General features: G+C 37.6%; 3 protein-coding genes across 4 annotated transcripts; 1 reads left to right on the top strand and 2 right to left on the bottom strand.

Annotated features, from left to right (window-relative positions):
* The first annotated feature begins 5,267 nt into the window (after positions 1-5,267).
* LOC121785024 (ataxin-3 homolog) lies at positions 5,268-8,742 on the top strand. 2 transcript variants are annotated; one of them, XM_042183362.1, is made up of 3 exons: positions 5,268-5,779; positions 7,171-7,790; positions 8,618-8,742. In XM_042183362.1, the coding sequence occupies exons 1-2, from the start codon at positions 5,519-5,521 to the stop codon at positions 7,768-7,770; spliced, it is 861 nt and encodes a 286-aa protein (XP_042039296.1). In that variant the 5' UTR covers positions 5,268-5,518; the 3' UTR covers positions 7,771-7,790; positions 8,618-8,742. The 2 variants fall into 2 exon arrangements, with proteins under 2 accessions (XP_042039296.1, XP_042039287.1); XM_042183353.1 differs by lacking the exon at positions 8,618-8,742 and having other exon boundaries at positions 5,276-5,779; positions 7,171-7,962.
* LOC121785015 (mitochondrial uncoupling protein 1) lies at positions 8,312-11,121 on the bottom strand. Its single transcript, XM_042183341.1, has 9 exons — positions 10,868-11,121; positions 10,197-10,409; positions 10,030-10,108; positions 9,725-9,858; positions 9,532-9,630; positions 9,318-9,422; positions 9,093-9,167; positions 8,654-8,740; positions 8,312-8,562 (listed from the first exon to the last, which is right to left on the bottom strand). The coding sequence occupies exons 1-9, from the start codon at positions 10,949-10,951 to the stop codon at positions 8,527-8,529; spliced, it is 912 nt and encodes a 303-aa protein (XP_042039275.1). The 5' UTR covers positions 10,952-11,121; the 3' UTR covers positions 8,312-8,526.
* Positions 11,122-16,065: 4,944 nt separating this feature from the next.
* LOC121759992 (60S ribosomal protein L35a-3-like) lies at positions 16,066-17,909 on the bottom strand. Its single transcript, XM_042155594.1, has 5 exons — positions 17,758-17,909; positions 17,635-17,670; positions 17,294-17,522; positions 16,657-16,699; positions 16,066-16,248 (listed from the first exon to the last, which is right to left on the bottom strand). Exons 1-4 carry the CDS (start codon positions 17,787-17,789, stop codon positions 16,658-16,660), a joined length of 339 nt encoding a protein of 112 aa, XP_042011528.1. The 5' UTR covers positions 17,790-17,909; the 3' UTR covers positions 16,066-16,248; position 16,657.
* Between the last annotated feature and the right edge of the window lie 2,297 nt (positions 17,910-20,206).

Raw genomic sequence — 20,206 nt, 5'->3', positions numbered from 1 at the left:
AAACAACAAAGCTCAAACTTGTATTTAGCACCCAAATAGTAGCAAGGTTTATTGATGAGGCTAAAATGGGGCTTATTTAAGTAGCTAAGTGATTGGCTGAGTGTTTACACAAACAAAGGGGATTTAAGCTCAAAGTGGCTTCTAGGGGATCATTTGTTGGACTAGGCATGTGATCATTTGGTCATGGAGTTCATCCTAGTGCCTTATCTTCCCATATCATTAACACAAATGAATGCAATCACACAACACGATAAAGCAAATCGATCCAAGATAATTTCCACAAGACATGTGACTTTCATACTCTCATCAACTCAAGAAATCGGTTGTAATCACAAAATACTCTTTCAAATAAATTCATGCACAAATTTCATCCATCCTAAGCTTCAAAGATCAAGAAAAATCAAGCAAGATTTCCCAACCAGAAAGCCGAAGATAAAGCATGTACCCGTCAATTACATTGATTCAAAACACCTTTAGCATACAATACACCCAAGAAACATGCATCATGCATAAAAATCATTCAAACTCAACGACCCCCCCCAAACTTGAATGTTTCATTGTCCTCAATGCATGCAAAGAAGAACATAAAAAGTAAAGGGATAGAAAACTCCCACAAACTTGGCATGATGTCCATAGTGCATTCGGGTGGGAGGGTGGATGTACATTCCTTTGCAGGTGTGCTACCCTATAGGCTCCAATGTGAGTCATATCTCCATGTTGCTCATACACGAAAAGAAAATTAAAACAACATAAAAAATACTCAATTCATTAAAATACATCGAAGGAAAGAATTGAGTAAACAAAACCCTCGATTTATTAAGAGAAAAAAAAACTAAGAACTCATTGGGTTGCCTCCCAACTAGCGCATTTGTTTAAAGTCGTTGGCTAGACTTAGTCTTTTAGCTACAACTCTGAAACAAAAAATAAAATGTTAAAAACTATACAAAAATAAAAACAAAAAGAATCCTAAATTAAATATCCAGTTGCCTCCCCGGCAACGGCGCCAAAACTTGATGTGTATTTTTCGAGCTTTTATATCAATGAACTAACAACACACAAGTAAATCAAATAGCTCTAAAATTACAACCTTTCTGCAAGAGTACAGATGTAGTTGTAGTAAAAGAGTGTCGAACCACATGGAGGCGTATGATTATTTAACAAGGTTTGACAAGATTCAAAAACAATTTAAAAACTAAAGTACGAAAATAGAGAAACTCAAGAGATAAAGAATGTTGCTCCTAACAACATTCGGATGAATCACTATTGTATTGATTCTATATTCAAATTCATAAGCTATTGACAACGATGATCAATTTTACACTCTAAAAGTACTGAACATACTTAAAGAATTATAGTACTGGTACTACCTGAACACATAGCCAAAAGTACCTACTCATTAGACTATCATTCCCGCGGAAGCGCAGTAAATACTAGACTAACTTTTCAAAGCCAACAGATATTATGGTTAGCTGAACACTTAACACATAACTTCTTCTCATCAAACTAAACTCCCACGGAAGCGTAGTAAGTATTAATTCAACTTTGAAGACTTTTTTACACCAATATTCACTTATGCATTTTCCTCTGAACAAGGTAAAATTCATAAGTTTTTCATCTATGTTATCATCCATATTCCAAGTTAAAGAGACATTAGAAAGAGGCGAAATATACTACATTAGATGCATCAAAATATAGCATATATAAAATCTGAACCATAGACAAAAATCAAAGCGAATGATTAAATATAAAATCTCTACAATCAATTCATCCTACTAGTGTTAGAAGCAATGAAGACAAACTAGCCACACATGCTAAAGAAGAAAAACCGTAGACTAATGGTGTTCCCCGATAGCCGGCGGTAGTCCGTCTCCGAGATGATGAAGATTGGATGCCGGATCCTCGTCCCTTCTTCCTCTTCTTCTCCCTTCTTTTCTCTCCAATTTCCCCCCGTGCAAAAACGTCCCCAAAAACTCCCTTTTCTACCTTTTTCTAAAACCGCCCAAAAACTGACGAGAAACTGCCAGTTTGCAGTTAAAGATGAACCACCCGGTCGGGTGGATTTTGAAACTGAACAAATCACCCGGCCGGGTGATAGGAATTTCATCTTCTCTGGACTCTTTATGCTTTACGAATCTCACCCGATCGGGTGATTTGTTGGTGTAAAATTCACCCGGGCGGGTGGTTTCCACTGGAGTCTCCACGCCAAGAAGAAGCGGCCCGGGCGGGTGGTGCATTGGCTGTCCGATCGGGTGGTTGCTGCTGCTGCTGTGTTTGGAACTATTAATCAGTGCACGCCAATTGTTCGATGAAATGCTTCAAAGATCATTTTGTACTTGTATTTTGCATAGCACACCAAGTGTTTGATAGAATGTTTGAATGAGCTCCAGCCAGCTTTTCACATCCTAAACTTCGATGAAAACACGATTTGATGAGTTATAATTTACATAAAAATGTGTAGTCTAAGGGTAAAAATATAGAAAATATGCTTTGCATCACCCACTTCCTGGATTTTATTCCTCAATTAAGTATCTATGAGTATTTATTTTTTAGAGCACCCACATCGGTTTGGACTAGCAACAGCCCAACCTAAAACTCCCTCTGCCACATCATCATGGACTAGCAAAAGCCTAATCAATGCTCTAGCCAAGCAAAAGCCCAGCCAATGCTCTAGCCTAACAAATATAAAAACGACAAATACGAAATAAAACATCCGAAAAAAACATAGTTTATAGAGTTGGAATAATAAATAAAATAATTATAAAAATTATTAAATCGGCTAACCGATTTCTTCCATGCCCTAGCTCTAGGGCTTTTTTTGTCCTACCTGTTAGCAGCACGCAATGGTGGACAGCCGAACGCCATGCCACTCTCCGATGGCTAGGGCGCCGGCTAAGCTACTCCACCATTGTGAATGCTTTTAACTAATATGTCCTGTGTCATTCACAACCATATCTCTTATTCATCCCTTATCCATCTCATTTTTTCGTTATTAATGGGCTCTACAACACTTTTTACTTCATTCTTAATTAAGAAACAACACATACAACCCTCCATCTTTTATCCATCTCTTCCCTTCACTATTTATTTTCTTCAATTTAAAATGCAACTAATAAAAATAAATATTTAATTAAAAACACTTCATTTAAAAACTGAAAAAATACAAATTAAAATCTTAAAAATTAAAAAGTGCATAAGTTAAAACAACCATAATTAAAATTATAGAAAATAAAAAATTATATAATTAATATACTAGAAAATATATTAAAAAAATTACATAATTAAAATCATAGAAAATTACTCCATCAGCGACTGCATATCATCTGGAGGCGGTGGCGGTATTGTCTGACCAGGGGAGACCCAATTGAGCCATCAGAAGCTTAATCCCGTCAAGGTGTAATTGTAATTGGAATTGCGTCATACGGGGAGAAAGTGTTGGTGTGTGAAAATTGAAGTGATGAAATGAGGTTATTTACATGTTATAATTTTTTTTTAAAAAATAGTTTTATAAATATTTAAGTTCTAAAAAAATCTCAAATTTCTGATTTGTTTTTAAATAACACTTTCGTGTCCCCTAAAAATAGAAATTTTAGAAATGACACGGATTTTAATGCAAAATTGGCAAAGTAAGAGATAGATCAAAAGAAAAGTGTGTTGGTGGAAAACGAGTCCCACCTCACTAGAGAGAAAGTAATTTCCCGAAAATGAAAGTTTTTATTTTTAGGGGATCGACAAAAAATGAAAGAATTTATATTTTTAAGGAAAGAATGGAGTAGCAATACTAAATTGCGAAAAAATGATGCCCACTCACGGGTCGGCGATTGGGCGTCACGCCCAAATGCCAGTGCGTCATGTGGGGAGGGGCGCGTGGCGCGCTGGCTGGTTGTCTTTCCCTCACGCAACGACCAACAGAACGAGTCACCGCAACACGAGCTCGTCATCATCTCGTCTAGTTTTACTAGTTTTTATAAATAATTTTCAATTTTTTTTGTGATATTCATCACTATATGCCTTATTTATTTTTACTAGTTCTTATAAATCATTTTCAAATTTATAAACTCACTTCACTCCCTTCGTCCCACTACAAGTGAGGCGTTCCAAATCGGACGTTGTTTTGCAAAAATGATAATAAATAGTTAGAGTAGAGATAAAGTTAAGTAAGTAAGATAATAATGTATATACGACTCTCTTTTATATTATTCTCTCTTTTACTTTAATTTATCTCTACTTTAACTATTTATTGTCATCTTCGCAAAATAACGGCATAAAAGAAACGCCTCATTTGTAGTGGGACAAGAATGACTCATATTGTATTAATCTTTTGTATTTATTTTTACTTTTATTTCTTAAAACTCGTGGTGAATCAAAACGAGGCAATCAAATCTCGGACATAAGGAATAGTGGTGATTATAATTTTTTGGAACAACATATGTTAAAAAAATGAGGCTGAGTTTGTAAATCAACCAAAGTTGGAGGACTTCAGTTAAAACAAAGGTTAAATAGAAAGAGGACAAAGGTAATTAGCGTGTAAATACATTAATTCGCATTCTGGATCTAAATAATTAATTCTAAGCTTTTTTTATTGTTTCACTAACGAACAATTTTTATCAAATTGAAACTGATGTGATGAACTACACATGATATATAACCATATACATGGCGAAAAATACAATCTTTCAGAGTATTGCATGTAAATACATATCCCCTATTAAGTTTATTTTCTGAATCTCAATGCATAAGCTTTGAGATTTTCTAATATATCCTAGTCGGATAGCTTCAATCAAATTACGTGTCTCTCATTAGTTATCCACTTTTGTCATTTTTGTTATCCCTCATTAATTGTTCGGTATCAATTTTTACTATAAATGGTAAGTAGGCGGTGGATTCCACTTACATTTTAGTATAAAACTAATACTACTGACGCATATTCTACTAACTTTTTCAACTCACTTTCATTTACATTTCTTATAACTCATGTCGAACCAAAATGAACAATTATTAGGAGACAGATGGAGTAATATTTTGTGAGTCATTGTAATTTAGATCTTGTCTGAATTCTGAAATGTGTTGGTTTAACTTTTCTAAAGATATTAACTCTTTTATGATGTGCATGTGGCACCATTCATTAATTGGGAAAACTTTGCATGTGAACTCCACAAGCGGTTTAAATGAGCTTCGCTTTGAACGAATATGAAGCATTATGTGCCACTACGAAGCTTATGGAGACAATAACTTGTTTCTTTGGGGAACTAAAACCTTGTTTATAGTTACAAATAAAAGATCCAAATACCGTAAGATACTAGCCATGTCCGTACTAAACCAAGCTAATATTATATATTCCGCCTCCTCCATTTCTGGATCCTGGATCCGCCACTGGTTGTAGATCACAAATAAATGGAGTAGACTTAGGGTGTGTCACCTTCCTTATTTGCCACGATTAAAAATAAATGGAAACTGAACTCCATCGCCGCAATTTCTTTATCGGTTCGAAACAGAAATTGGAGTTTTAGAGAGAGAGAAGATGAGCAGTAACGCAGAAGTCGGAGGGGGAGGGGCCAGCAATGGGGGATTGTTGTACCACGAGGTACAAGAGTCGAAGCTGTGCGCGGTGCATTGCGTCAACACGGTGCTGCAGGGCCCTTTCTTCTCGGAGTTCGATTTGGCGGCGTTGGCATCCGATCTGGATCGCACGGAGCGCCAGATGATGCTCGGCTCCGTCACCGGAGATTTTCTCCCTGAGCTCTCTCACAACGTCTCTCTTGATGGTGACTTCAGCATCCAGGTCTGATTTCTCCAAAGTTCGAATCTGCATATTTCTGTTTTCAATTGGGCGAAACATACGTTATTCTCTTTGCGGGAGAAGAAATTGAATTTACTTTGATCGGTTTTAGGTTAAAGAATTCATTTTTTTTAGCTTCTGATTCGTAATTTTATATTGGGTGATATACGAAGGTTTTAGCTGAAAATGTTTATTGAACCGAACAAGTAGCAAGATGTGAAATGCTTTCCTTGTTTGCTTGTATAGATTGTTTATCTAATTTTGAGTTATAGTGTTTATATCTTGTGAGATTATATTTCTACTTAATTTGCACCATCCTACTGTTTTTTAGGTATTGCTAATCTTTTAGAAACTACTGTTTTTTAGGTATTGCTGATCTTTTAGAAACTACAGTACATTTATTCATTCTTTTTGAAATGGGGTTATGAGAATTATTGGAAAAAGCCATTTTCATTAATGAAGCCGTGGAATTGCAGCTTCCCGTTCTGACCACGTATGCTCTGTTTTTCAGATTCATACACGTGTCGCTTGTTTCATATGAGTAATTATGACAAGCTCGGGTGATATTTGGAGGTCTAATTGTTAAGGTTGCTAATTTGGAAAACCCCATTTGTAGTGCAATGTGGCATTTTCTATGTCACTTCTTGTTTGTTTGTTTCTTTCTTTCTTTAATCTCCGAGAGTGATGAAGAGATAGAATTGAGTGGTACACTCTTGTGATGATGAATAAGCTTTAAGTTATATAATGGGACAGTAGTATTTGGAACTCTAATCGGCATATGAGTGATTATGACAAGCTGGGGTGGTATTTGACACTTTAGCTGTTATAGTTTCCATTTCTAATTTGGAAAACCACTTTTCTAGTGCAATGTGGCGTTTTTTATGTCACTTTCTATGCACATTTTGTTTGTTTGTATCTTTAATCTCCGAGAGTGATGAAGATACAGAATTGAGTGGTACGCCCTTGTAGCTGATCTTATGTAAATGATTCGCTGACTAGTAAATATAACTTCCTGGATTTGGTATATGTGCTACCCACGTTCTTAGCCAGCTGCCTAATTCGTTTTCTTCTTTGCACTTAGTTATGAATTTACACTGTCCATTGTTTCAAACAATCAGTTACAGAAGTGTTGCCAGCAATGAACCATAGGTGAATGTTTCTTCCGTGCTAAACCAGAATATCTGACCTTAGACCCCAAGAAGATAGATAAGGAGCCAACCAAATAACTTTAGGCTTTAGACTTGTATGAATATTTTCTTGTTCATAGATGCTAGAATTGCTTATTTGTCCTAGCCAATTTTCAAAAGCAAGATAGTAGTAGTATATAAGTTATGTACAAGAATTGCAAATAAAATGATTACTTTCTTTGTGTATATGGTCTACTCTGCTTGTAGGTTCTACAAAAAGCTTTGGAAGTGTGGGATTTGCAAGTCATCCCTCTCGATAGCCCTGCTGCCGAGCCAGCTCAGATTGACCCAGAGAAGGAAAATGCCTTTATCTGTCACTTGCAGGACCATTGGTTCTGTATCAGGAAAGTTAACAGCGAGTGGTACAATTTCGACAGCCTCTATCCAGCACCAGAGCACCTCTCGAAGTTCTACCTTTCAGCCTACCTTGACTCACTGAAGGACTCCGGGTGGAGCATTTTTCTAGTGAGAGGAAATTTCCCTAAGGAGTGGTCCGTTGCATCCTCTGAGGCCTCCAACGGGTTCGGGCAGTGGCTTTTACCCGAAGACGCAGAGAGGATTACCAAATCGTGCAGCATTGCATCAAGAACGCAGAAGGGAATTGGTCAGCAGCAGCAGCTGTCTGAACCCTTCATGCAGTATGATGATACACAAATGTTATTTGATGATGAAGATGAGGATTTGAAAGCTGCAATAGCTGCCAGCCTGATGGAATCCTCTCAGCCAGCGGCAACGACTGCTGCTAGTGAAACGCAACCAGGCTCGTCAGAGAATGAGAACAAGATCAGTGAGGAAATGAAGGAATGAGAGAGGCCATGGTCATGGAGGTGAGATCCTCATCATTGTTGAATGTCTTGCGTGCATTCTATGGTTGTTTTAAAGGGAACTGTAGAAAACTTTATCCATCAAAATTATATGTTTGATTATATTCTTTATGGCTGGAGTCTAACATGCCATAAACATATTCAAAAATAATTCATTAGCTTTTTTTTGATAAAATTTCGAATGATTGCTTATGACGTAATCGTTTTTAAGTCTATAATGGTTACTGTTTTTATCATTGCTTAACATTTTCAAAAAATAATTCATGGTTTCCTAGCAATCACTATCTGTTTTTAAGTCGATTGAACAATTGTTTTTTTTTTGTTTCTGACATCATATTAGTGAGTGAAATTTGATTTTTAAACAGATACTCGTATATTAGACAATAAATTTATCATAATATCTAGTTCTTATAATCCATTAATAAATGTTCACAAGCTTGTGATATAATCTTGTACAGACTTTTAGATAAACAATGAATGTGTCAACACATTTATTCAATGCACGTAATTGATAAACTAAACTATAGAGAATGGAATAATAATTTTTTAAGAATTAAAGTAGAGAGAGAGAGAGTTCTCAAGAAGTTTCATCCAACTACATTTTTATGAGAGTCAGATATGAATGAGACAAGAGTTGTGCATTCCAACTCTTTCCCAGTGAGTTCAGATTCATTTATTGAAAAGAATGGCGCTTGAAGCATATTTGATGGCTCTCTCACCTCTCTTGTTTGTCTGGCTTTTAAGACGACTCCAAACTTCTGACGAACTTTTTAGCCTGAAATCAAACAATTAGCAGGGAGTTAGTGTAATGTATGCATTATATGTTGCAGATGCTCACAAGTTCATATTGATGCAGAAGAATTTACCTGCTCCAATGTCAAAAACATCAATACATTCCATGATCCGAGCCGTCCAAAGTTGGGGATGAAGCCTTTGTAGAACGCCAAAGGTCCCTGTGGATCATATCATTGATTACAATGGATCGATTTATCAAACAGCTAGTAGCATGCAAGCAAATACTATTACATTTCGTGTATCAGTTCACACTGCAGATATCTCTTCTTCGAGAGCATAGAAAGTAAAACCATGGGAAATATGTGGAGATTTGACAAGGAGAGGTAAGGTCATAAATAAACTGACTAAGTCAATTTAGGCTGTGAACATTTAAAAGGCAGTGGACAATGACAAATCTAAGACAACTATATGAATGGCAGGAAAATGGCTGAATCATTCTTGAACTAACCAAATAATACTCAATCCATTGACTATTAGCAAAACTTTTGGTGGATTAGAAAATGAACTTACATCATTCTTCAGAGTCTTGACAAAGCAGTCCAATGTGCTTTTGTATGCAGAATCCCCCATCATTCTAGACTTCACCTATCAGAGAAAGCCAGTTGAGTCAATTAGCAGGCCTCCCAAGATGCAAAAAAGCTCTTTACCAAAGATAGCTCTCCTTCCAGGAGAGACGCAATCAAATAATCTCAGTGATTATACAAAATGTTAAATTAAACAGGTGTCTTAAGTTACCACGTCAACTGGAGAGCCGATGCAAACTGCAAAAAATCCAGCTCCTAAACCAGAAAGAATATGGGTGACAACATTGTCTGTGAAACCTGGGATTTTCAGAATTGTCTGTAAAAAATACAAAATTAGACAACAAGTCAACAACACAAGACATCAACCAGTTTGTAGCTAAAGATGATAAAATGTTAAACAGGAAGATGATTAAGTATGAAAATACCTCCTTCACTTGATCATAACTGGCTAATTCAGCAGCATTTATGATAGCATTGCGTGCAACATTGGGTCCAAGTCCAGTCCACAAAGCTTTAACTCCTTCCTATATTTTCAACAAAAGTATAACCATGAGGCACCAAGTTGGATATGGATTTTGCAGGGAGCTGGTACAAAGACATGGATTTAGTGATTGTAACCTGTCTCACGATCGTAGAATATGCACTGACAGCTCCAGAGTAACGCCTAGGGACACCAGGAGGCAGTTTTCCCTCAGACTGAAGTCGTACTTTAACAAGATCAGTAGGATTGGCAATCATTATACCTAAGGCGCCTGATAATGTTTGAAACTTTCAGTCAATATTTCAAAAGCAAATATTAATCCAAGACCATGAGCATCGACAATAAAGCATTAAACAGGATAAAAAAAATCCCCACTTTATATGTTGAAACTATAAATGAAATGAATAACAAAAATGGAAAATCATCTGCATTATGTTCTCACCTGTTGTAATACCAGCAAGTATTTTCTTTGATAATGGCACATCCCCAACATGATCTTTCCCCACATAGAAATTCCTAACCTGTCAAACAGAGGCACAAAAGTAAAAAAAAAACATTGAAGCAGATAAAGCAAAATTAATACTCCACAAAACTCAAGGAAAAACGTACAGGTTCATACAAGCCAATCCTTAGACCTCCAAACAAGAACTGACGATGTAGCCCCGGCACAATTCCCTTCCACAGGGAAGCTAACCCCTCTTCTCTTGCAATAGTTCCTACAGTTCCTAGCATTCCCTTATATTTCGGCAAAGCCTCCCCCGCCACAGCTTTCTTTTGCAATTGAAGCCGGACCTTGGCAGTGTCCAACGGAATAGTACAAATCTATTCACAGACAGATAAATTAGCTCAAACACAAATATCAGTGCCAAATTTATTGCCTTTCTAAGATAAATTAGCTCAAACACAAATGAGCACAGCACTCAAGTCAACAAATTTGAATATAAAATCAACCAGGCATAAGAACATCAATTTTTAATCAAAATCTCAAATAAAAAAATAGTCCATCCAAAAAAATTCAAAAAATCAACAAAATCTTCGAGCATTATACAATTCTCCAATACTAAAATTACGGATCAAACAAGTCAACAGATAATCACATCGACCTCAGCAATTTCAACATTCAAACTCAATTCAATCCACTACAAACAGAAGATCGCAAACACATTGAAGCCTAAATAAGCGATTTCCTAAATCAACAACTCAGGAAGACAATCAGATCAAACGACCAACAACACCGCACCGAATCACACCAGGAAAAAAAGGAATAAAAAAAGGTATACCTCAGCGAAGCAAGCCGCAAAAGCGCTACTGGCAAACGTTCCAGCGAACGAGATGTCCGATTTGGCTGTGCCTTGCCCCACCATCTCCGGACCGCGATAAACCTCAAACGGAACAGAAACTCTTATCAAACGGCCGAAGATGATGAAAAGTGATAGCTGGCGGCGGAGATAGAGAGATTAAAGCTAAAATGCGGCCGATGCGGAACAGCCAAAGAAGAATCTCTTGAAAAGCGAAGGAGAGTCAGCGAATCGCGAGTTAGAGCCTCCACAACCATGCTCTTGCCAATAGCATGGTTGTGGGCCCGACCCACTTTTTCGGTCTGATCTTAGGCAAGAGTACAAGGGTCCCACCGTTCTATTATTCAAATTAAATAAAAATATTTCTATAATATTAAAATTCATTAAAAAATAAAATAATATTACAAATTACAAATAAAATAAAAATTGCATAATTAAAATCTTAAAAATTTAAAATTACATAATTAAACTCATACAAATTTAAAATTACATAATTAAACTCCTAAAAATTAAAAATTACATAATTAAAGGCTAAAAATAGACTATTCATCTGGTGGCATTACCCCCAATTATTTTTGGAGACCCAATATCATGGCCTCATGCGATCGAAATTGTGCGGGGATCATAGTTGACCTATCGGCCATATTGAGTTGGGCCAAAATCGCCCACAACGAGTTGGTGGTGGTGGAGGTGGCACATAGGGAACGAGAATGGGAGCGAGTTCGGGAGCAACGCCGGATGGAGTCGCTGCGCGACGGCGGTTGGCCGCCGCCTTCTTCCTTCCTTGCGGTCGGCGTTGGGAACCACTCGGGCGGCGTCGGGGCTACCCAAGTTAGCTCTGGCAAATTGGCTAGCCACGTCTTCGGAGCCGGCGTCGGATAGGGATACCGACCTTGACCGTTTGAAGGAGCAGCTAGAGGAGGATGTTATGCCTCCCCTATACTTCGGATGCGACCGCGTCTCCTGCCAAATGTTGAGGTACTTGAACGGCTTGTAGTTCATGGATTGGTAGGTCGACAAGGCGGAACTGATGATGTCGACCTCGCTCCGGCCGCTCCCCGCCGACCGCTCTTCCTGGAGGTAATACCCCTGAAACTTTTGGATTTTTTCGTTGGCTCTGTATATGGCGTTGCGCACCATACTCTCGTTGCGCTAGATTGTTCCCGCCGGCCGGTTTTCATTGTACCGGCGACAGATGCGTCACCAATAATTATCGTCGGATTGGTTCGTGCCAACCTCCGGATCTTCGGAGATTGACAAGAACGCCTTGAACAATTGCTCCATCTCCTTCGGAGTGTACGGTGTGCGGACACCGCGAGTAGGAGGAGACGGAGTTTTGGAGCGGCCGCTCGACCTCGCTCTAGGCTCGGGTGTCCACCCGTATAGCCCTTCGGGGGTATCTTGGTCGTCGATCGGGTAAGGCCGGTAGCCACTCGGAACTCCCGAACTTTGGGTTTGAGGAGGAGCCGAATATTCCGTTTCCGGACTAGGAAACGGTTGTGAACCGAACCAATCAGGGTTCCAACCGTGGGAGCCCGGGGGTGATCGCCGTGGCCGAACATTATTATGTTGTAGGAGTGGAAGAAAGATTGAGAATGGAAATGAGAGAATGTAGATGAGAGAATGTAGATGAGAATTGTGTAATGTGGTGTGAATTTTTGGGTGTGAAAGTGGGGGTATTTATAGATGAAAATGTGTATTTTTGGGGGAAAAATGATAAAAAAAAATTAAAAGTGGGTAGAAAACGGATATAATTTTTTTGGGAAGTGGGAAAATATTTTTTATTTTTAATCGGTTTTTTAATTAAAAACCGATTTAAAAAAAATCAAATTGTCAACGGCTATGCCGTTGGCCAATCAGCGTCTACCACGTCACCTGCTCGCTGGCACGGACGTGCTCGATGCATCGAGCAGCGCCGTGCCAGTGGCGCGAGCGCAGCGGCGGACGAGGTCTCCGTGCCGCTAGCACGGACGGACAGACACTGTCATGCTCGCCGTTGTGGATGCTGTCAGGGAACGCAAATTGGTGAGCCTCTGCTTTCATTGTCAGTCGTCACCTCCATATTTATTTCGGAATTTATTGCCTTTTCCAGTCCTATCACACTCACTTTTTAATATTCCACCATTCTTATTTTTGGTGATTCAATTTTTCACCCAGAATATTTCAAATCTTACGTCATATTGATAAAAATATAGCCTTTTCCAGTGCAATCACATTCGCTAATTAATATTCCACCATTCTTATTTGTGGTAATTACACTTTTAAAACAAAATAAATATTTCAAATCTTATTTTATAATGATATAGGAGCATAAATTTTAAAATTTATAAATAATAGTGAAAAAATGTATATTTCATATTTTATTTTAATACAATATGCCATCTTTTTTATACTCTTTCACAATATAAAGCAAAATAATGATGAAACTTTTTATACTAATGTGAATACTAATGTGAATGAAGCAATGATAAAACACGGATCGAAACTTTTTATAACAACATGAAACAATAGTGAAATATTTTATATGAATAAAGTAATTATCACTTCTTATTTTTTTAATCCATTTTTCTATAATCATTAAGTGTTTAATCAAATTCCACCTCAATTTACTACAGTAAGTACTTTGTATTTTATAGCTATGCTTCCCACTTTTGAGTTACTACTACTTTTATTTTCATTTATATGCATAGAGCACATTTATTTCATTTATAGGCATAGACTATAGAGCATTTTTTAGGCATCCACGGTGGGTGCCCTATAGTCCTCCCTATAGGGCGTCCTATGCCCCGCCACATCAGCATTTCATCCTCCTACCCTTCCACCTGCAGTGGGATGTCCTATATACCACTCTATAGTCCGCTCTAAGCATTTTATTTATTTGAATATTTAAAACACTACAAAAGTTGGAAAAAAACTTCATTTCATTAAAATTCAAACATTACACTACGAAATAAAAAAAAACTACAAATTCTCAACGGCGGTTACGGTCCCAAACTTCTTCAATCATGTCGTTCATGAGCTGATCATGGTCTTGTTGGTTGCGCATCGAGGTCTGTCTAGATAGAACCTCATTGAAGCCCATCGATAATCCTCGAATGTGGGGCGGGGCCGTCGTGCTGGAGCTAGATCCACCTTCATCATCGCCCCAATCGGTGACTCTTCCACCTTCGTGTTTGACTATCATGTTATGCAAGATGATGCACGCATACATGACATCGGCGATGACGTCCTTGTACCAGAACCGCGCCGGACACTTCACTATTGCCCACCGCGCTTGGAGCACACCTAATGTCCGCTCCACATCCTTCCGCAAAGCCTCTTGCTTTTGCGCGAATAAAACTTTCTTCTCACCCATTGGACAGCTGATCGTCTTCAAAAAAATAGGCCACCTCAGGTATATGCCATCGGCCAAGTAGTACCCTATATGATATTGGCGTCCGTTGGCAGTGAAGTCGATGGCCGGGCCGTTGCCATTGCATTGCTCGGTGAAGAGGTTGGATGAGTTGAGAACGTTGATATCGTTGTTCGACCCCGCTACACCGAAGTAAGCATGCCAGATCCAGAGCCGATGGTCAGCGACGGCTTCGAGGATCATTGTCGGGTAGCTGCCCTTGTATCCACTAGTAAATTGGCCTCTCCACGCCGTCGGGCAATTCTTCCACTCCCAATGCATACAATTGATGCTCCCTAGCATTCTAAGAAAGCCGTGCGCCGTCTCGTGCATGTTCATCAGGGCCTGGCAATCCTCAGCAGTCAGCTTTCGCAAATAGGTGTTGATATAAGCCTCCACAACTCCCCTACAAAAATTCTTCAGGCACTCGCGGCCAGTTGTCTCCCCGACGTGAAGGTACTCGTCGAACATGTCCGCTGTGGTGCCGTAGGTCAACTGTCGGGGTGCAACCGTGCACTTCTGCAACAACGTAAGTTCGGGTCTGCCGATGCCATCTTCCTGATACTGGAAGTATTCATCACGTGCCTCCAACGTTTGGACAATGCTGAGAAAAAGATCTCGCCGCATTATAAAACAGCGGTGAAAAACCGTCGGCCCCCACCGTGGTTGCTCGTCAAAATAGTTTGCGAACAGACGTTGGTGAGCTACGTCATGCTCGCGGCGGACAAACGTCCGACGTCGAATCGGAAGTGGGATCCGCACCGCTTGGGCCTACTCCGCCGCTTCGCGCCCCATGAACGCAATCGAATAAGGCCCGAGTAATGCCCTTCAAGGTACTCCAGTCGTAGCCGGGTCTCATTTTTTTCGGTTAGAAAGATTGGAAGTGAAATATTGGTGTGTGGGGAAACTGAGAGATGAGAGAGAATTATTGGTGTGGGAAATGGAAGAGAAATAGGGTTTAAATGGATAAAAATTATGAAAAAAGGAAAACGCGTTGCATCGTCTGCAGTATCGTCCACGTGACCCGCAGTGGGGCGGACGATGCGTGTTCCGACGCCATCGTTCGCGGACGATGCATCGGGCATCGTTCACATGGCTACAGTGGCGGACGATAGCCCGCACGATGTATCGGGCGGAATATCGTCCACCCCTGTGGATGCTCTTACAATGTACCAACCACAATAGGAAATTATCGGTCCAGACAAGAGCCAAAGTACATTGCACTGTAAATTATGGCACATTTTCTATCTTAAGTTGTCCCATTTTTAATAGGACAATCCCAAAAAGAAATCAATTAAAGCCCTATTTTCCCTTTTATTGTATTTAAACACTGCAATGAGAAGAGTATTCAGTAATTAAAAATAAAATTTATATGAAATACCTCGAGACTAAACTTTGGAACAAATAAAAAAAAAAAAAACTTTGGAACAAATCCACCAAACGAAAAACATTTTTATTCCTTAATCGTGTAAAATTTACAAAAGCGGACTTATTAGAAGTAATTGCTTCATCTCTTATGTTTTTTTCTGGATTAATCTCATGACTAATGAAGCATTACATATTTAATGCAAGCAAAATAGTGTCAAACTTAATTGGAAAATTGAGACAAGCATTTATACGGAAGCATAAGGACAAAATATATCGGCGGGTGCATTAAGTGATTATTTGTAGACTTATCAATAAGGCTATGAGATTAGTTATTTGAATTTTTTTCATTGAACTCATGTAAGCAATAAATTTGCAAACAAACGAGAGGATAGAAGAAATCAGAAAATAGCAGATGTGAATGTAGACACAAACAGATGTCTTTTCAGCTCAAAAAGATTGATTCATGAATTCATGGTGCAAAAAAACAGAAAATAGGAAGATACGGAATATAAGCCTAGATAAAAACTATAAATAAAATCCTTAAGAGTAGTACTGGGCTGTAGTCACCTAATGCTCCAAAAAGTGATCTACAAGTCGCCAACCACTGCAGAAATAACGAATGAATTCAGAAAAGATCCAAAAAAACTATGCAAGCAAAGTGATGCAGTTGTAAGAGAACTCAAAAGGGGAAATATGGACAAGATGATATCAACACCAACACTATTTAGTTAAGGGTAAACAAATTGAAATGCAAAAACATTAATTAATGGACTAAAACAAATTGATATGCCAAGCATAAACAAAGGAGGACAGAATATGTGAAACTCAATCCTAAAACCAGAAAAAGATACGCAGTCCTGTCTGAATTTAAAGAAATGCAATGCAAGACTGATATTTTCAGCTCTGTATGATGTAGTGTGATTTTCTAAAAAAATATCGGCTTTCAACAAACCTTAGATGATTTACATCAATATATTGCAGAAAGCAACATGACTTGAATTTGGAATTTTACCTCAAATGTTGCTCGGGTACATCATCACCCTTACCCTAGCTCCCTGTTTCACAAAGTATATAATGTATAAGCTATTAGTAAATCCAATACAATAAACCTTGAATATTCCATGAAAGCTTAAATGAAATGCAGATAAGGTGCACAAAACATAAAACCATTCAGAATCAACATAATGGAGTATACTAAAAATATGATTACTTCATACACAACTATCACAAGTTCTGGATTTCCAACTCAAGACATACCAAGTTTATAACACAAGAAAAGTATTGTTAACAAAAAGTCTTCCCCAGGTATAACCACAAGAAATGTGGATTTTTCAATTGATAAAAAACCAGAACTAACAAGAATTGGAGCGTACATAACATAAGCAGTAAAAAAAGATTGGTTCACTAGTGCATTAGCTCAGTTCATCCCTAGTGAGTATTATAAGTCTCCAAAATGATTGGATTTCTGTTTATCTTTATCCCAAACCTAATACGCACTGCATTAAGAGAACTATGCAGCCATTCAGTTCTAAGTCATTTATAGATCTTATAGTAAAGGACAATCAGATGAACTACAAACAATTTCCACTGATTCATATGTTTGTCAAAACCAAAATATAGACATAAACCGAGGCTCATATGGAACATACCATGGATTTGGGGGGAAGGTTCGACTTGAACTTGGCGCGAACGACGCCGCTGTTGCCATGGGGGCGCGTGACCTTGCCCCAAATGCATCGGTAATGGGAGCCGTTCTTCTTCACCTTGGCCTTGTAAATGTACGCCATCTTCTTCCCGCGGTACCACGCTACTTCCTCCTGTGTGTTCACTCCCTCAATCTGTATCAGCGAAGTGTTTGGGTACTGATTCGACTTCGACCTATCACCAATAATCGATAAGTAAATCCGGAAAATCATCACATTTTCCTCAGATAAAACGCATACTCGCACAGTTAACCAAAAGACAGAACAAGCGCGATCTGTTTTCATACCTTTTGTAGCCGAGGATTGTTCCACGAACATACAATCTGAACAAAAAAATAAAATTAAAATCAGAAATTACAGTAGGATAGAGCAACTGTACATATAAAGAAGATAGAAGCGCGAAATCTAACCTCACTCTCTCACCCTGTCTTCCTTTCACCATTTTCGCCGGCTGCAGAGGTCTCGATCGATTTGAGCTGAAGACGAAGACGACTGACGGAAACCCTAATTCTTGCCTTTATATGGGTTTTTAGGTGTAGTTTTCTGGAGATGAAATGGTCTAAGATATGGGCCTATGTAAAAACCTTCATTGTAGTGGGCCGTTGCTCATGCCCCATTGAATTAGACTTTCTTCTTAGTTCATTAGTGTGATTCTATATCCTCAATTTATTCAGAAACTTATCCCGTAAAAATTGAAACTTTGAAACAATAAAAGTTCGTAATACAAAATTGGTAACGTAATAAAGATAAAAAAGAAAAGGGTGTTATTGTTGGTGAAAAAGGAATCCTACCTTATTAGAGAGAAGTAAATTTCATTAAATAGAAAGTTTCTTTTTTTGGGAGATGGAGTGAGCAATAATGTAGTATGAATTTTATATTTTACCCTTAATAACCCATATATTAATTTATCATTTAAATTTTGCTTTTCCTTTGGAACTATACCCGGTGTTATTCAATTTCTTAAAGATTTCTTGAAATTATATTTAAAATTTCTTGAAGATTTCAGCTTTACTTACTTTGTTACTTCGGATCTATACTGATAGATGGAGTGTAATGGGTTCGTAAAAGAGATAGTACTTTAATTATCCGAATAAAAAAGATGATTACATAAAATCAATATTAATTAATTAATCAAAGTGAAAAATGAATTTTCTTTAATTACTTTCGCTAAAGAGTGAACTACATAAAATGACCCTGACGTTTCCATTTGTTTCACTCCAGACCTCTGACTTTTAAAAATATTGTCACAAGTCTCTGGCCTTTAACATAATCACGTATCAGGTTTTTTCGGACAAAAAGACCCTTCAGCCCTAAAAGGGCATTATGGTCATACCACATGGATTCTGCAGTGGCGGCCCTGCATGCTGCCCGCAACCCTGGCGTGATTTGACGGCCGCACGTCAGCCGTCAGTTATAATGGGTGCGTCAGCGGCGGTTCAGTCGACATACCACACATACAAACCACGTATACCATACTCCATTTGTGATTTAACAAATACATTTCAAAAATTTCACTCTGCAAAGGGACAATCTAATCTAATATGTAAACGGCCAAGAATTAAGGTGACAGAGAAAAATATAATTCCAAACCTTATATTGTATTTTCAAAATTTTGAATTATAAATACAATAAGCTAAATATAAAAATGATTAAAGGTTATACCTCGGCTGCTTACTCAAACCAACAATATTACTACGCCTTTATTTAGTTTATTATTTAATTGATACTACGCCTTTATTATTTAATTGATGTAAACTGGCGTAGAATTATTGCTGCTGAGAGATGTAAACTGGCGTAGAATCATTTTATACTAAAGTAAAAATGTCGTTGTTCAACCATAACAAAAAGTCAAAAACCATTCATTTAGTGGTGATTTAGTAAATAAAAATTAATTTATTGATTACAATTTGTTTGAATAATATAAAATTCTTATGACTCTATTATTTATTAGAGTCAAATCATTATCTCTATCTAGAATGAGTAGCAATACATAATAATGTTAAATGTTTAAACATTAAATAAGATTATTAATTTATTAGTACTATATTGTTTTGTTATTTTTATATAAAAAAATAGTGTCACTCCTCATTTTATGGCCAGCCGGCTACATATACATATTTTAAAGAAATTCGATATTTCGTAAGAATGGCGTCCTCAATTATAATTCAATTATGTTCCTCTATTATATATAAAAAAAGGCGTCTTCTTTTCTTATTTTTTATAATTACATGTTAATTACGTTACGAAAAATATGATTTAGTAATGATTTGACAACATGGCCCATCTAATCATACAATTAAGTGAATTCACTATGCCCATATTTTAAAACATTTAAGAATGGTGCAAAACTAAAACGATTGATTAACCAATAAACATCAATTTTGATTTGACAAAAGTGCAGAGGTCATGTCTGCAACACAGAGTAGGCCTGCAAGAAAGAACAATTTGTCTGAAATGCCTTGCAAGGCATAAGGGCATTTTAGTCTGAAAAATGACTATAAATATATGATATGTGATTATGTTAAAGGCCAGAGCCTTGTGGCGAAATTTTTAAAAGTCAGGGGTCTAGAGTGAAACAAATGGAAACGTCATGGTCATTTTATGTAGTTCACTCTTCGCTAAAAATAAATGTTTTCTTTATTATACCCCATGGAGTTTTCGGATTTCCCTTGTAAATAAAAATAATCCTGGCGAATTATGATCCAATGTTAATTTTGGTGAATTGATTAACACTTTGAATTTGTTACATCGTCTTATCATCCAATTATTTGATCATATAACTTTGACAATATATTGCACTATTAGTTGAATAAGAGGAGGGAAGGGAAATAAAATCATTCAATAATTAATTATTTATTT

This window comes from Salvia splendens, chromosome 2, assembly GCF_004379255.2.
Source record: "Salvia splendens isolate huo1 chromosome 2, SspV2, whole genome shotgun sequence".
NCBI classification, from domain to species: Eukaryota; Viridiplantae; Streptophyta; class Magnoliopsida; order Lamiales; family Lamiaceae; genus Salvia; species Salvia splendens.
The sequence above is the reverse complement of the archived record's forward strand: the minus strand, read 5'-3'. Positions and strand labels throughout refer to the sequence as shown.

Bases quoted from the DNA above. Each gene is read 5' to 3' on its own strand.
- LOC121785024 (XM_042183362.1), top strand. From the start codon at position 5,519: ATGAGCAGTAACGCAGAAGTCGGAGGGGGAGGGGCCAGCAATGGGGGA. The intron at 5,780-7,170 runs GTCTGATTTCTC...CTCTGCTTGTAG, and splicing joins ATGGTGACTTCAGCATCCAG to GTTCTACAAAAAGCTTTGGA.
- LOC121759992 (XM_042155594.1), bottom strand. From the start codon at position 17,789: ATGGTGAAAGGAAGACAGGGTGAGAGAGTGAG. The intron at 17,671-17,757 runs GTTAGATTTCGC...TTTTTTGTTCAG, and splicing joins AGACAGGGTGAGAGAGTGAG to ATTGTATGTTCGTGGAACAA. The intron at 16,700-17,293 runs GTATGTTCCATA...TTTGTGAAACAG, and splicing joins ACCTTCCCCCCAAATCCATG to GGAGCTAGGGTAAGGGTGAT.
- LOC121785015 (XM_042183341.1), bottom strand. From the start codon at position 10,951: ATGGTGGGGCAAGGCACAGCCAAATCGGACATCTCGTTCGCTGGAACG. The intron at 10,410-10,867 runs GTATACCTTTTT...GTCTGTGAATAG, and splicing joins TTGCGGCTTGCTTCGCTGAG to ATTTGTACTATTCCGTTGGA. The intron at 9,168-9,317 runs GTAACTTAAGAC...TTTCTCTGATAG, and splicing joins TCGGCTCTCCAGTTGACGTG to GTGAAGTCTAGAATGATGGG.